The 15,000-nt window shown below is 39.4% G+C and overlaps 2 protein-coding genes across 2 annotated transcripts in view; one reads left to right on the forward strand and one right to left on the reverse strand.

Annotated features, from left to right (window-relative positions):
- syn3 (synapsin III) overlaps window positions 1-15,000 on the forward strand; it is a 48,913-nt gene that overhangs the window by 5,616 nt on the left and 28,297 nt on the right. Inside the window, exons 3-6 of the mRNA XM_079624369.1 lie at window positions 28-85; window positions 3,854-3,945; window positions 7,584-7,740; window positions 9,671-9,760. Of these exons, the coding sequence (XP_079480495.1) occupies window positions 28-85; window positions 3,854-3,945; window positions 7,584-7,740; window positions 9,671-9,760 (397 nt within the window). The remainder of the gene's footprint in view (window positions 1-27; window positions 86-3,853; window positions 3,946-7,583; window positions 7,741-9,670; window positions 9,761-15,000) is intronic.
- Window positions 10,797-15,000, reverse strand: part of LOC307004849 (metalloproteinase inhibitor 3) — an 18,208-nt gene continuing 14,004 nt past the window's right edge. The window contains exon 5 of the mRNA XM_079624370.1: window positions 10,797-12,615. Within this exon, the coding sequence (XP_079480496.1) occupies window positions 12,418-12,615 (198 nt within the window). The 3' untranslated portion in view covers window positions 10,797-12,417. The remainder of the gene's footprint in view (window positions 12,616-15,000) is intronic.

The following is a 15,000-nucleotide window of genomic DNA, read 5'->3' on the forward strand; positions in this document are numbered from 1 at the left end:
TTCACGGTGATCACTCCTGTCTTCCAGGGCCAAGTGCTTCAGGGGACGGAAGCTGAACGGAGAGCACGAGATCCGTGTGGAGCAGGTGAGCCGAGCTCCAGATGTTCACGGGCGTCTAGACCTGTGCTGATAACATCTGCACCGCACATCTGTGGGCCGTTGTGTTGTTGTAACTACACACAACCTGTCTGCATCTCACACACACCAGCCCGGCGGTCACAGAACCAGAGTTCAGTATATTGACGTAATCAGAGAAGTGTGTGATCAGAATGATTTGGTGTAATTCCCTCCAGAAGCATCTCTCACACACACACACACACACACACACACACACAGCGCTCACTGTGTTTCGTCTGTCGCTCTGAGACTCATTTATAATGGAGGGAAAAGAGAAACACAAATGTTTTATGCGCTTTAAAGGGGATCTATTATGCAAAATTCACTTTTATATGTAGCTTGAGCATAACTTGTGTTAGCAGTGTGTGTACACAACCACTCTATAGTGATAAAATCCACCAGGGGCTTTTTTAAAATCCCCATAAATCATAAACACCGTCTCAGAACGAGCCGTTCACAGATTCTGTATAGTGATGTCACAAGCCCCGCCCACAACTGTTGCTGTATTAGCATAGCCCCGCCCTGAGTGAGCTGCACACACACTATGGAAGTAAAATAATGGAAAGAAAAAAGCGAAAAGTGAAAAAAATATGCATTGCATTAATCGTTTAATGGTTCGAAATTCAAATTGGCTGTATATTTAAGCTTTGAATATTTCAATTCACACACATTTTTTTTCATTATTAAAAATTCAATAATCCATTTTCAGCGTTCAGATGTCACTTTCAAAATGTTCCGTTAAAAAAACCCAACATATAATATTCGACAGGCATTTTTCGGTTTATTTTATTTCGCTTTAAAAAATTTAAGTGGTTCAAATTCGACAGAAAGTTCAATATTTGGCATCCGGGAAGCGCAGGATTATCAGTGGATTGCCGATTCATAATCTCAGGCCCTGTTTACACGAGAACGCTCGCGGGGGAAAACGTGAAAATATTGTATCGGATGTGCCTTTCGTTAACACGGCGACGGCGTTTTTGGGGCTTAAAAACGTAAAAAAGTGAAACCCCTCCAGAGTGGAGATCTTAACAACGCTCCACCGCCGCGTTCCCGTCTAAAGGGTAAAAACGGTAAAAACACAAAAGTCTGCTAGACAGTGAAGGCGTCGCGTACGCGGTTACGTCAGGCATGCGCCACAGGAACATAACAAAACATTATCAAACTAAAATATAGCATTCATTTCATTGACAAAAAATAAAATAAAATATGCGCCGAGGGTTAAAGCCGCAGCTTTACCGTATTAAACATGACAAACTGTGTCAGCGGCTCTTTCACTCTCAGTGCTCCACATCGCCACCTAGCCGTCTGGAGTGCACACTACATCCAATCTCACACACTGTTGCGTCACCACACGCACGCAGATTCTCCCCCATAACGCTCGTCTAAACGCAGAATAAAAAGTGATAACGCAACGCCACTTTTCAGATCGTTTCCATGTAAACACAGCCTAAATCTGCTGTTAGTCGACTTTGTCGAATTAGTAATTCCGACCGCTGACATTTCAGTGCGTGAGATTGTCCTGTTTGTTTGTTGCATGAGCTCTTGAAGCCCCGCCCTCTTCTTGAAAGGGGGCGGGGGAGCAGCAGCAGCTCATTTGCATTTAAAGATACACACACACAAAAACGGCGTGTTTTTGCTCACCCTCAAAAAGTGGCAATTTTAACATGCTATAAAAGTGATCTGTGGGGTATTTTCAGCTAAACCTTCACTAAACACTCGTCAGAGACTTTTATATCTTGTGAAAGGGGCACACTCGGTCCCGTTAGCTCCGCAGCTTCAGATGTAAACAGAGCTTGAGTTCATCGAGTTTATCTCCAGATAAGGTTTATCTGCTGCTCTTGAGAACACACTCCGCAGACCCTCAGACCCACAACAGAAGCGCTGTGTGTACAGGCCTGTGATGTTCTCCAACATCTGCCGAGCTTCAGCACATCTGGACCCAGTCTGTGTGTCCTCGCGCCCCTTCTGCCGCTCACTTCAAACATTATTCGTCTTCTTCATGAGTTATTATCGTACAACTCAATCCATACAAAACATTTTCATTATGGACTAAAATAACTTGTTTATTTGGCTGTTTTTCTGAGCTGATAACGTCTCATTTCACCACTGAGACTGTGTGTACAGATATTATGATGATGTGGATATTATTGTGTGTGTGTGTGTGTGTGTGTGTGTGTGTGTGTGTGTGAGCTCTGGTCATGTGATCGGGTGAAAGGCACCTTGCATTCTTCACCCTAATGACACCCATTAGCTCCGGCTCCAAAAATACCTGCCAGGATTCCAGATGGATCATGACGCCAGCGCAGACTTGGAAAGCACTGTGTGTGTGTGTGTGTGTGTGTGTGTGTGTGTAGTGTGTGTGTGTGTGTGTGTGTGTGTGTGAGAGAGAGAGAGAATATGATGACTTATTTATAATGTGATTCTGAAAGAGTCTCTTCTGCTCGCCAAGGCTGCGTTTATTTGACCAAAAATACAGTAAAAACTGTGAAATATTATTATAATATAGATCATCAGTTCTCTATGTGAATATATAGTAAAGTGTAATTTATTCCTGTGAATTTCCAGCATCATTACTCCAGTCTTCAGTGTCACATGATCCTCCAGAAATCAGTATAAGGAGAAAATCCAGTTTTTTATGTTTTTTGAGAGAGGGATTAGATACGTTTAAAAAAAATTATACATATATATAAAAATAGCAGGAAAATACTTAATTTCCCAGAATGCTTCACCTGTGTTGCAGTTCACTCTTCTCCGGTTCAAACATGTCAAGCATCGCATCACACTAATAAACTCTTCGTCAGGGTTAACGAGTGTGTGTTTGGATGAGCGCAGACGTCAGCGGGAAGAAAGCAAAGATCTAGCGTTTGTCTCCGGGACTGTTTTTCTCTCCCAGCGAGAGAAGCCTGAATGCGAGGCCGTAACCATGGCAACCCAGTCTGGCACGCCTCCAGCACTCTCGGCCAATCGAGTGCCTTCATGCCAGCCAACCAATAGGAGTGACTTATGTGTGTGTCCTCTAACTGCTGTTTGACCTTCGTGTGTGTGTGTGTGTGTGTGTGTGTGTGTGTGTGTGTGTGTGTCGACGTCCTTGAATACGAGAGCATATAGCGCGGGTTAAAGCGTTTATCATCACTCAGGGTTGTTTAAAAAAATCAAAAATACATTAAATTAATCAAATGGATCATTTATAATGTTACAAAAGATTCTGTTTCAAATAAATGCTGTTCTTATGAACTTTTAATTGATCAAAGAATCCTAAAAAAACCAATGTATCACAGTTTGAAAGGAATAAATTACACTTTACTATATTTTCACATAATTAACAGCTGTTATACATTATAATAATAATATTTCACTGTTTTATTCTGTATTTTGCTGGCATCAAAATATTATATTTTGTGTTTATAGACTGTAGAAATCTCCTATATGTGATTCGGTGCCTTCAAAAAGCTGATTTATAGTTGTGATTAAACCGCTGGAACAGCCGACCAATAGCGTGAGTTTGGGGGCGGGGCAATCTGTTTGACTGACCAATGGAAACCTGTTTGGCAACATTCATTATTTTACGTATGTTTCTCCGTTTCTTCGGCTCAGTGTGATTCTGTGCCTCGCTGATCACGTTTCTTGAGTTTGAGGGCTGATGGGTAACGCACGTCATGTGACCAACTCAGAATCGGTGTAGGTTTTGTCATATTTGCTCCGTTTAACTCTGATAAGCCTGTGGTGTGTGTTTCAGGCCGAGTTTTCTGAGCTCAATCTGGCGTCGTATGTGAACTCGGGGTGTACGGTGGACATGCAGGTCAACCGCGGAGGAACCAAAGTCGTCAGGTATGAAGTTTCCTCTATACACACACACACACACACACACACGACCAGTCAAACGTTTTGGATCGGGAAGATTTTAATGTTTTAAAAAGAGTCTCTTCTGCTCACCAAGGCTCTGATTATTTGATTAAAAATACAACAACAAAAAAACTGTAATATTGTTAAATATTCTAGAGTTTATTTTAATTTTCTATTTTAATATATTTTAAAATGTAATTTATTCCTGTCATCAAAGCTGAATTTTCAGCATCGTTAATCAATATCAATATGATTCAGCATCAAATTCTAATGATCTAATGATGATTTGATGTTTAAAAAACATTCATTATTATTATCAATGTTTAAAAAAAGTGTTTTCATGATTCTTTGATGCATATAAAGTTCAAAAGAACAGCTTTAATCTAAAATAGAATCTATTGTAACATTAGACATTTCTTTACTGTCACTTTTGATCAATTTAATTCATCCTTGATGAATAAAAGTATTTATTTATTGTATTTACTTCCCCCCAAAAAAGAAAGCAAAATATAACTTACTATTCATCAAAGAATCCTGAAATAAAAATGTAAATAACCGTTTCCAACACTGATAATAATCATAAATGTGTCTTGATCATCAGATCATCATATTACACTGAGTTCTGGAGGATCATGTGACACTGAAGACTGGAGTAATGATGCTGAACGTTCACAGGAATAAATTACACTTTACTGTATATTCACATAGAGAACAGATGATTTACATTATAATAATATTTCACTGTTTTACTGTATTTATGATCAAATAAACACAGCTTTGGCGAGCAGAAGAGACTCTTTCAGAAACACATTATAAATAAGTCATCAGATGATTTACATTATAATAATATTTCACAATATTACAGTTTTTGTTCTAGTTTTAATCAAATAAACACAGTCTTAGTGAGCAGAAGAGACTCTTTTAAAAACATTTTTAAAAAACTTCTGACTGGTAGTGTGTGACTGCTGTAGTATCAGTTGTACGTGATTAAAGTATGAATACAAATATAAATATATTTAATATTATATTAAATATATCTATATTGTATAAAGTCTCTTGCAGCGCCTGGTTCTCTGTGTGCCACTGAAGAACAATAAACCGCCGGTGTGATTTGAGACGTTGTATTAATAAACCTCATCTTAATGAAAACACATACTACAGTCTGTAGTTCCACACACACACACACACACACACACACACACACACACACACACACACACACACACACACACACACACACACACACACACACACACACACACACACAGATGTCCATCATCTGCCAAACACATGGAGTCAGTGTGATTATTTATACCTGCCTCACTGAACCGCACATCTTACACTAGTTTAATAAAAGCCACTATTAATAGTTGTGCTGTAATTCAGTCTCTCAGTCAGAAGTCTGTGGTCAGCTGCAGTTGCTTGATCAAAAATACAGTGGAAAAAGCAGTGAAAAATTATAATGTAAATCATCAGTTTTCTATGTGAATATATAGTAAAGTGTAATTTATTCCTGTGATCAAAGCTGAGTTTATCATCATTACTCCAGTCTTCAGTGTCACATGATCCTTCAGAAATCAGTGTAATATGATGATCTGATGATCAAGACACATTTATGATTAGTGTTGAAAGTAGTGATACATTTTATTTCTCAGGATTCTTTGATGAATATATAGTTCAAAAGAACAGCATTTATCTGAAAAATAATATTTTGTAACATTATAAATGTTTTTACTGTCGCTTTGGATCAATTGAACGCGTCCCTGATGAATTAAAGTATTAATTTCTGAGGGATAGTGAACAAACCAAAACTATTTTACACAATGAAAGCGGCTCATTTTCTGCGATGCTGCCATGCAAGTATTTTTGTCTTGTTTTCAATTTGAAGGATCCTTGGAATAAGGACGATACGATATCAAGACTTGTTTTCATAGATTGTGTGTTTAATATCAGTGTGTTTTGTCTTTCTGCACTGGCAGATTATTCACTTGTTTGTATTAAAACAGGTGAAAATATCAGTACAGCAAGACAAAATACACACGTATCAATGAGACAATCTTTGCAAATCTGAGTATGATAAGTAAATGTATCTTGTTTAAAAAAAAAGTGCTCTGTTTTTGCCAAACTATTTCAATGACTGGAGAAAATGAGTCCGGGTCAGGGATGATGATAAACACATTCGTCTGACTGAATGTAGATGTTTGGATTGTGAGACTCTGACGCGGATCTTCATAATGGTGTTTTGTGCGTTTATCTGTGTGTTTCTCAGCACATGTTCACGCAGTGACAGATATGATGGTGCAGCTGCTGCGCTCCGTCTCAATCGGATCATTGCTGCACATTCTTCTGTTTCCTCGAACACACAGCCGCTTTTAAGAGCTTCTGTTCAGTCTGTAATCATCATCTGCTCTTTCTATATCTAGATACTTTAAAAAAGATTGAATCCAATATTGTGTGATAGTATAGCATAATGAGAGATTTGTAAGCAATTTAAAAGGGGGGAAAGGCCATTTTCAGCACAAGGGATAACAGTAATAATGACGCCGCTGTTAAACCAGCAGTTAACTAGTGTTCAGACGCTTAAACCAGCAGTTAACTAGTGTTCAGACACTTAAACCAGCAGTTAACTAGTGTTCAGACCCTTAAACCAGCAGTTAACTAGTGTTCAGACCCTTAAACCAGCAGTTAACTAGTGTTCAGACCCTTAAACCAGCAGTTAACTAGTGTTCAGACACTTAAACCGGCAGTTAACTAGTGTTTAGACGCTTAAACCAGCAGTTAACTAGTGTTCAGACCCTTAAACCAGCAGTTAACTAGTGTTCAGACCCTTAAACCGGCAGTTAACTAGTGTTCAGACCCTTAAACCAGCAGTTAACTAGTGTTCAGACCCTTAAACCAGCAGTTAACTAGTGTTCAGACCCTTAAACCGGCAGTTAACTAGTGTTCAGACCCTTAAACCAGCAGTTAACTAGTGTTCAGACCCTTAAACCAGCAGTTAACTAGTGTTCAGACCCTTAAACCAGCAGTTAACTAGTGTTCAGACCCTTAAACCAGCAGTTAACTAGTGTTCAGACCCTTAAACCAGCAGTTAACTAGTGTTCAGACCCTTAAACCAGCAGTTAACTAGTGTTCAGACCCTTAAACCAGCAGTTAACTAGTGTTCAGACCCTTAAACCGGCAGTTAACTAGTGTTCAGACCCTTAAACCAGCAGTTAACTAGTGTTCAGACCCTTAAACCAGCAGTTAACTAGTGTTCAGACCCTTAAACCAGCAGTTAACTAGTGTTCAGACCCTTAAACCAGCAGTTAACTAGTGTTCAGACCCTTAAACCAGCAGTTAACTAGTGTTCAGACCCTTAAACCGGCAGTTAACTAGTGTTCAGACCCTTAAACCAGCAGTTAACTAGTGTTCAGACACTTATACCAGCAGTTAACTAGTGTTCAGACACTTAAACCGGCAGTTAACTAGTGTTCAGAACTTCAGACCCTTAAACCACCAGTTAACGTGTTCAGGCAGTACTTAACTAGTTTAGTTGACGTGCTCCAGGGATCCTCATTTATACTCGGGAATGAAATGCTTTTAATTGATTCTGTGCGTTTCTGATTTAGTTTTTCTCTCTCCAGATCGTTCAAGCCAGATTTTGTGCTGGTCCGCCAGCACGCCTACAGCATGACCCCGGGCGAGGACTTCAGGAGCCTCGTAATCGGCCTGCACTACGGGGCCGTTCCCAGCGTTAACTCGCTCTTCTCCATCTATAACTTCTGCAGCAAACCCTGGGTGGTGCGTTTATTATCCGTTAATACCGAGAGAACAGTTACACAGTCAGAGTTTGTTAGTGAAGCACAGGAACAGGGTTTATGATGAGCACATGGTAGACACACAGAATGGACCTATTTAAAAACACACATACAGACACACACACACTTTACACAAGCTTTTAACTTCTCCAATGAGAGTAAAACAGGTCTGAACTGAGCAGAAAGTTTGTGTTACGTAGACAAAATATTGTTATAAAAACTTGAGTTGGAGGCTGAGACCGAACCTTCTTATTCTAAACCAGTTAACTAGTGTTCAGATGCTTAATCCAACAGTTAACTAGTGTTCAGACCCTTAAACCAGCAGTTAACTAGTGTTCAGACACTTAAACCAGCAGTTAACTAGTGTTCAGACACTTAATCCAGCAGTTAACTAGTGTTCAGTTGCTTATATCAGCAGTTAACTAGTGTTCAGACACTTATACTAGCAGTTAACTAGTGTTCAGACGCTTAAACCAGCAGTTAACTAGTGTTCAGACGCTTAAACCAGCAGTTAACTAGTGTCCAGACACTTAAACCAGTAGTTAACTACTGTTCAGGTGCTTATATTAGCAGTTAACTAGTGTTCAGACGCTTAAACCAGCAGTTAACTAGTGTTCAGACGCTTAAACCAGCAGTTAACTAGTGTTCAGTTGCTTATACCAGCAGTTGACTAGTGTTCAGACACTTAAACTAGCAGTTAACTAGTGTTCAGGTGCTTATACTAGCAGTTAAGTAGTGTTCAGACTCTTAAACCAGCAGTTAACTAGTGTTCAGACACTTAAACCAGTAGTTAACTACTGTTCCGGTGCTTATACTAGCAGTTAACTAGTGTTCAGACGCTTAAACCAGCAGTTAACTACTGTTCCGGTGCTTATACTAGCAGTTAACTAGTGTTCAGACGCTTAAACCAGCAGTTAACTAGTGTTCAGGTGCTTATACCAGCAGTTGACTAGTGTTCAGACACTTAAACTAGCAGTTAACTAGTGTTCAGGTGCTTATACTAGCAGTTAACTAGTGTTCAGACGCTTAAACCGGCAGTTAACTAGTGTTCAGACACTTAAACCAGCAGTTAACTAGTGTTCAGACCCTTAAACCAGCAGTTAACTAGTGTTCAGGTGCTTATACCAGCAGTTAACTAGTGTTCAGACACTTAAACCAGCAGTTAACTAGTGTTCAGACCCTTAAACCAGCAGTTAACTAGTGTTCAGACACTTAAACCAGCAGTTAACTAGTGTTCAGGTGCTTATACCAGCAGTTAACTAGTGTTCAGACCCTTAAACCAGCAGTTAACTAGTGTTCAGACCCTTAAACCAGCAGTTAACTAGTGTTCAGACACTTAAACCAGCAGTTAACTAGTGTTCAGACACTTAAACCAGCAGTTAACTAGTGTTCAGGTGCTTATACCAGCAGTTAACTAGTGTTCAGACACTTAAAACAGCAGTTAACTAGTGTTCAGGTGCTTATACCAGCAGTTAACTAGTGTTCAGACACTTAAACCAGCAGTTAACTAGTGTTCAGGTGCTTATACCAGCAGTTAACTAGTGTTCAGTTAACTAGTGTGCAGGTGCTTATACCAGCAGTTAACTAGTGTTGTTAACTAGTGTTCAGACACTTAAACCAGCAGTTAACAAGTGTTCAGATGCTTAACCCAGCAGTTAACTAGTGTTCAGTTAACTAGTGTTCAGATGCTTAACCCAGCAGTGCATAGTGCATTGTGCGTAAATCGTTAACTAATGGGAACTTATTGTAAAATCGTACAAAATTATTTTATAGGCTTCAAGTGTTACCAAAGTAGTTTTAGAGGTGGAGTGAGTTTTGATGGAAGATGATGAAGACAAACTTTGTGTTATAATAATGAATCACTCAGGAACATAAAAACGCTTGTGTTGATGTGTTGTGTCTTCATTCTGCAGTTCTCTCACATGATCAAGCTCTATCAGAATCTGGGTCCAGAGAAGTTCCCGCTCAATGAGCAAACCTTCTTCCCCAACCACACACAGATGGTAAGTCACTGCTTTAACTAGTCCTCCGAGAATAATAATGACGAGATAGAGCCACAGAGCCATTTTCATAATCTTTATTATAAAAATATAAAACAGAAATTAAAAACCGAAACATTCTTCGAAAAGCTGCTAATTGAAAAATGGTACTCTCTCTCGCTCTCTCTCTCTCTCTCACACACACACACACACATTTTACACAAGCTTTCAGATTCTTCAATGAGAGTAAAACAGGTCTGATCTGAGCAGAAAGTTTGTTACGTAGACAAAATATTGTTATAAAAACTTGAGTTGGAGGCTGAGACCTAACGCTCTTATTCTAGTTAACTAGTGTTCAGACGCTTCAACCAGCGGTTAACTAGTGTCCAGATGATTACACCAGCAGTTAACTAGTGTTCAGACTCTTAACCGGCAGTTAACTAGTGTTCAGACTCTTAACCGGCAGTTAACTAGTGATCAGATGATTAAACCGGCAGTTAACTAGTGATCAAATTATTAAACCGGCAGTTAACTAGTGTTCAGATTAACAAGTGTTCAGATTATTAAACCGGCAGTTAACTAGTGTTCAGATTATTAAACCGGCAGTTAACTAGTGATCAGATTATTAAACCGGCAGTTAACTAGTGTTCAGATTAACAAGTGTTCAGATTATTAAACCGGCAGTTAACTAGTGTTCAGATTATTAAACCGGCAGTTAACTAGTGTTCAGACTCTTAACCGGCAGTTAACTAGTGTTCAGATTATTAAACCGGCAGTTAACTAGTGTTCAGATTATTAAACCGGCAGTTAACTAGTGTTCAGATTATTAAACCAGCAGTTAACTAGTGTTCAGACGCTTAAACCAGCAGTTAACTAGTGTTCAGACGCTTAAACCAGCAGTTAACTAGTGTTCAGACTATTAAACCAGCAGTTAACTAGTGTTCAGACGCTTAAACCAGCAGTTAACTAGTGTTCAGACTATTAAACCAGCAGTTAACTAGTGTTCAGATTATTAAACCGGCAGTTAACAAGTGTTCAGACCCTTAAACCAGCAGTTAACTAGTGTTCAGATTATTAAACCAGCAGTTAACTAGTGTTCAGATTATTAAACCGGCAGTTAACAAGTGTTCAGGTGCTTATACCAGCAGTTAACTAGTGTTCAGACTTTTAAACCAGCAGTTAACTACTGTTCAGGTGCTTATACCAGCAGTTAACTAGTGTTCAGACCCTTAAACCAGCAGTTAACTAGTGTTCAGACCCTTAAACCAGCAGTTAACTAGTGTTCAGACACTTAAACCAGCAGTTAACTAGTGTTCAGACACTTAAACCAGCAGTTAACTAGTGTTCAGACACTTAAACCAGCAGTTAACTAGTGTTCAGATGTTTTTCCGTCTGATCTCAGCCTCCAACTGAGGAATGGAGCAGAAATTCTGATGAAATTAACATGAGTTTAGTGGTAGAAAATGATTATTCTAGTAGTTCTGATTTACTTCAATATCGATGCATGATTATTGTGTTTGATTCGTGTTCGGTACCCTCAGAATCTGGATGAATGTATGAATGTTTACTTTTCCATTTAGAAAATGGTTGTATGAAGCATTAGATTTCTCTCATCAGCGCGGTCTAGATGTAGAAAAGACATTGATATGAAGATGATTTATCTACTGATTATAATCTTTGTTTTAAAATAATAAAAAAATACTAGTCACAATTTCATAGCTTATATCATAAACAGCAAGAAGGAAAGAGTCTAAATAACCGAAACCCAAGGTTTCAGCACAATCCAGAGTGAGCATCATAAATATATACTGAACAGTATAAATCTGGCACATGACATTTATCTGCGTACATATACAATTTATATCATTTAAATCATGTTTAAAAGCAATACAGCACTATAAAAGAGCGGTATTATTGCATTCATAAATTACTTCATATCTCAGTGGGTCGTGTTAATGAGGATCAGTTCGTTTCGTTCGGGGTTACCCAGCTAACAGGGAACGTTCCCTCAACGTTACCAACAAACGCTCTTACAAACATGATCAGCTCAAAGTGTCGGAATCATTTTTGGTCCCAAATTTTTTATAGTTTTTACTGGTAGTCACTGTATGAAGAATATTTGGGTGTAATATTTCACAGTTTACTTTATTTTGATATAAAAATATCAAAAATGATATCTGGAGTCTGAGTAATGTGTGGTTTGATTGTACATCGATTATGGAGTATTTTTGTAATTAAACATTTAGTTGGACGTTTGTTTTTAAAAGTAACGGTTTTTTAAATGTTGCGACTTGTTTCAGAACGTTCATGTTTGAAGAATGATACAATGTTAATGTTCCCTTAACGTTTAATAAATGTTCTCAAAACTTTAGCACAAAAATAGTATTTTTTTAATTAACATAACGTTTTTTAAATGTTACTCGTTTCAGAATGTTCAGATAAAAAAAAAAAATATTTCCATAATGTTTGAAGAATGATACAATTGTAACGTTTTGTTTTTTTAAACGGGAACATTAGCGTTAGCGAAACGTTCTTCGAACATGGTTTAGTTAGCTGGGTAATCGCTCCAGGCCTCACGATTCATCTAATAGACGTGAGCCGTTGCTGAACACACACGTGATCTGATGTGGGGCAGTTAGTTATGGGGTGTCAGGACGGGGTCAGGGGTCAGGGTTTAGGGTTCAGGGGTCGGTGGTGTTGATGGTCACTTTGTCGCGTGTGGTCATCCCTCGGTACCAGCTGCAGTAACCCTCTTTCTGCTGGATACAGGCGTAGTGTCGGGACTGGTACCCGGGGTATCCGAAGTGGGACAGCATGTCGGTCCACAGGCACTCGTGTTTCGAGGTCACGAAACAGGGCAGGAAGTGGCACGGCTTAATCTGCAAACAGAGGAAAGTGTGTCGAGTCAAGTCTCTATTCATACAGCGCTTTACAACACAGCTTTACAGAGATAACAGGAAAATAATGCAGCAAAGTGTGTTTCCAGAAGAGAATAGCGTCACAGTCCGGCTTAAAGGTGCAGTGCGTGATTATTAGCGGCATCTAGTGGTGAGGTTGCGAATCGCACCCAACAGAAGTTACGGTGGCTGACAGGAAGTGATGTCGTCTGAGACTCCAGAGAGTAGCCAGTTAAACAATGAGGTTTCTTTACAGTATAAATTAAGAAATTATGAATACTTAATTATTCAGTAAAACTATGTTATTGTGAATATTACTGCTACTTGTTCATCATTGTGTCAGTGTTTTATTCGCTAACTTTAGCGCTTCTTTACACGAGGAACAACATAGTGACGAAACGCGTTTGTCCACTCAGGGCCACCGTAGAAACATGTGGATGTAAGCGGACCCGCGGTGTGTGTCGAGAGAAATGCTCATTCTAAGCTAATAAACACACAACGCTTCATTATGTGAGATCTTTACACACCACTGAACACATAGTTATGATATCACATTTCTGTCTACAGATCCTCCTAAATATTACACACTGCACCTTTAAGTAAGTTGAGTTATGATTCATTGTAGTTGTGAACGAAATTAACGAAATTCGTCTAGTGACGTGCTGCCAAGATGGCGATGGCTGGCTCCGCCCACTCCGGGGTGACGTCACACACACTACGCCCATATTATATACAGTCTATGGTTAAAACTGGCGGTTATGGAAAGGGGGCGGGGCATTTCCCAAACACACTCGAAGCGCTCGACCAATCACAACACACTGCTCCAGCCGACCAATCAGAGCACAGTGTGCTTCTCAGAAGGAGGGGCTTCATAGAGACAGGAAGTGAACAGAGCGTTACTGACAGACTGGGAAGAGAGGAGCCGCAACACTGGAGAATATGAGGAGAATAATCAACATTCCAGCAGGAGAACATGTATTATTTGAACTGTTAAATTATTGTATTAGACTTTGCTCTACCCACGCATGCGTTATTCACTTTATCTGTGTGTTATTGGTCTTGTGTGTTATTGGTCTTATAAAGAGCCAGCAGCTCCTGCCTTCGTTCAGCGCTCGAGGCGGATGAAGGCTTAGAGCTGGTCAAGAACAGTTTGCAGGCGTTTAATGAATGAGCGTCTGCCGTCCTCACACACACGGTGTATGCAGGAATCTTCTGTAACTGTCAGGGTTATTTGAGGAAGAATGAAGCGTTTGGTTTTCGACTCCGAAGCGAGTAACTGTATGTCATGATATGTCAAACTAGATCTATTTCCCCAAATTCTGTTTTAGTTTGTCTGGATTCCGGTTTAATCGTTAAATCAAAGTGAGAGATCAGAAAGCATGTTTAATTCATTAAAAAAGTAAACATTTTTAGGGCGATTTAATTTCCCTAAATTCTGCCTTGTCCGTTTTCATGCCATTTCTGAGTTCTAGTTAGATTTTAATAATCAAAAAGTGTTTTTTAGGAATTCTGTGTCCGTTATCGTCTTAATACCACATGGTTGTGCTCTAACTCGTGCCGGCACACGTGTTTAGCGGTATCCCGATGGGCGGCGCTCAGATCCAGTGATGATCTGTGTCTCAGATCTGACTCCAAACCGGTTTGAGTTTGGCTTCTGAACCAGCGGTTTAATCCCGGTGCCAAACATCTGGATCCTGTGTGGATCATGGCAAGCCAGCAGCTCACGGTGACAGCAGGTCATGTGATGGACGACATTACCCAGCATGCAATATCCATCATTTCACCGCCTACAGACCCACTTCTAGCCAAAATAACCTTGAGTTCGGTTACATGCCGTCTTTGCCAGAATAACTCGCGAGATGTTTGATATTCCATCATGTAAGAGAAGTAAACCGTGATTACACGGTGTTGGGTTTAATTTCTTCACGTATTTAATTTATTTTATCTAATGATTTATTTAATGCCATGTCAGCATCTAAGGCTATTTTCATGGCAAAAATGTAATTACAAATATCATATAAACACAATAAAACAAAGCAAACAAACACAAAAAGTCATATTATACTTTTTTTTTTAAAATGAATATATGATAAAAAATCCAAAACCTTTTCAGGCATAATCTTACTAAATAAGTCCTTAAGTGAAATAACTTTAAGAAAGAGCATTCTACTTGTATTAAACCCAGGACAGTCCACTAAAATATGTTTAAAGCTGCGTTCACACTACAAGCGACACGTTACCATTCATTTCAATGGGCGTTTTCCGGCGACACGCGCGATCGCGGCCGTTGGCGACCGGAGGGGGCGTGTCTGGCGACGCGACAAAGTTGAGATTTGTTTAACTTTATGCAAATGAAGAGCGACTTTT

This window comes from Phoxinus phoxinus (genome assembly GCF_949152265.1).
Source record: "Phoxinus phoxinus genome assembly, chromosome: 9".
NCBI lineage: Eukaryota > Metazoa > Chordata > Actinopteri > Cypriniformes > Leuciscidae > Phoxinus > Phoxinus phoxinus.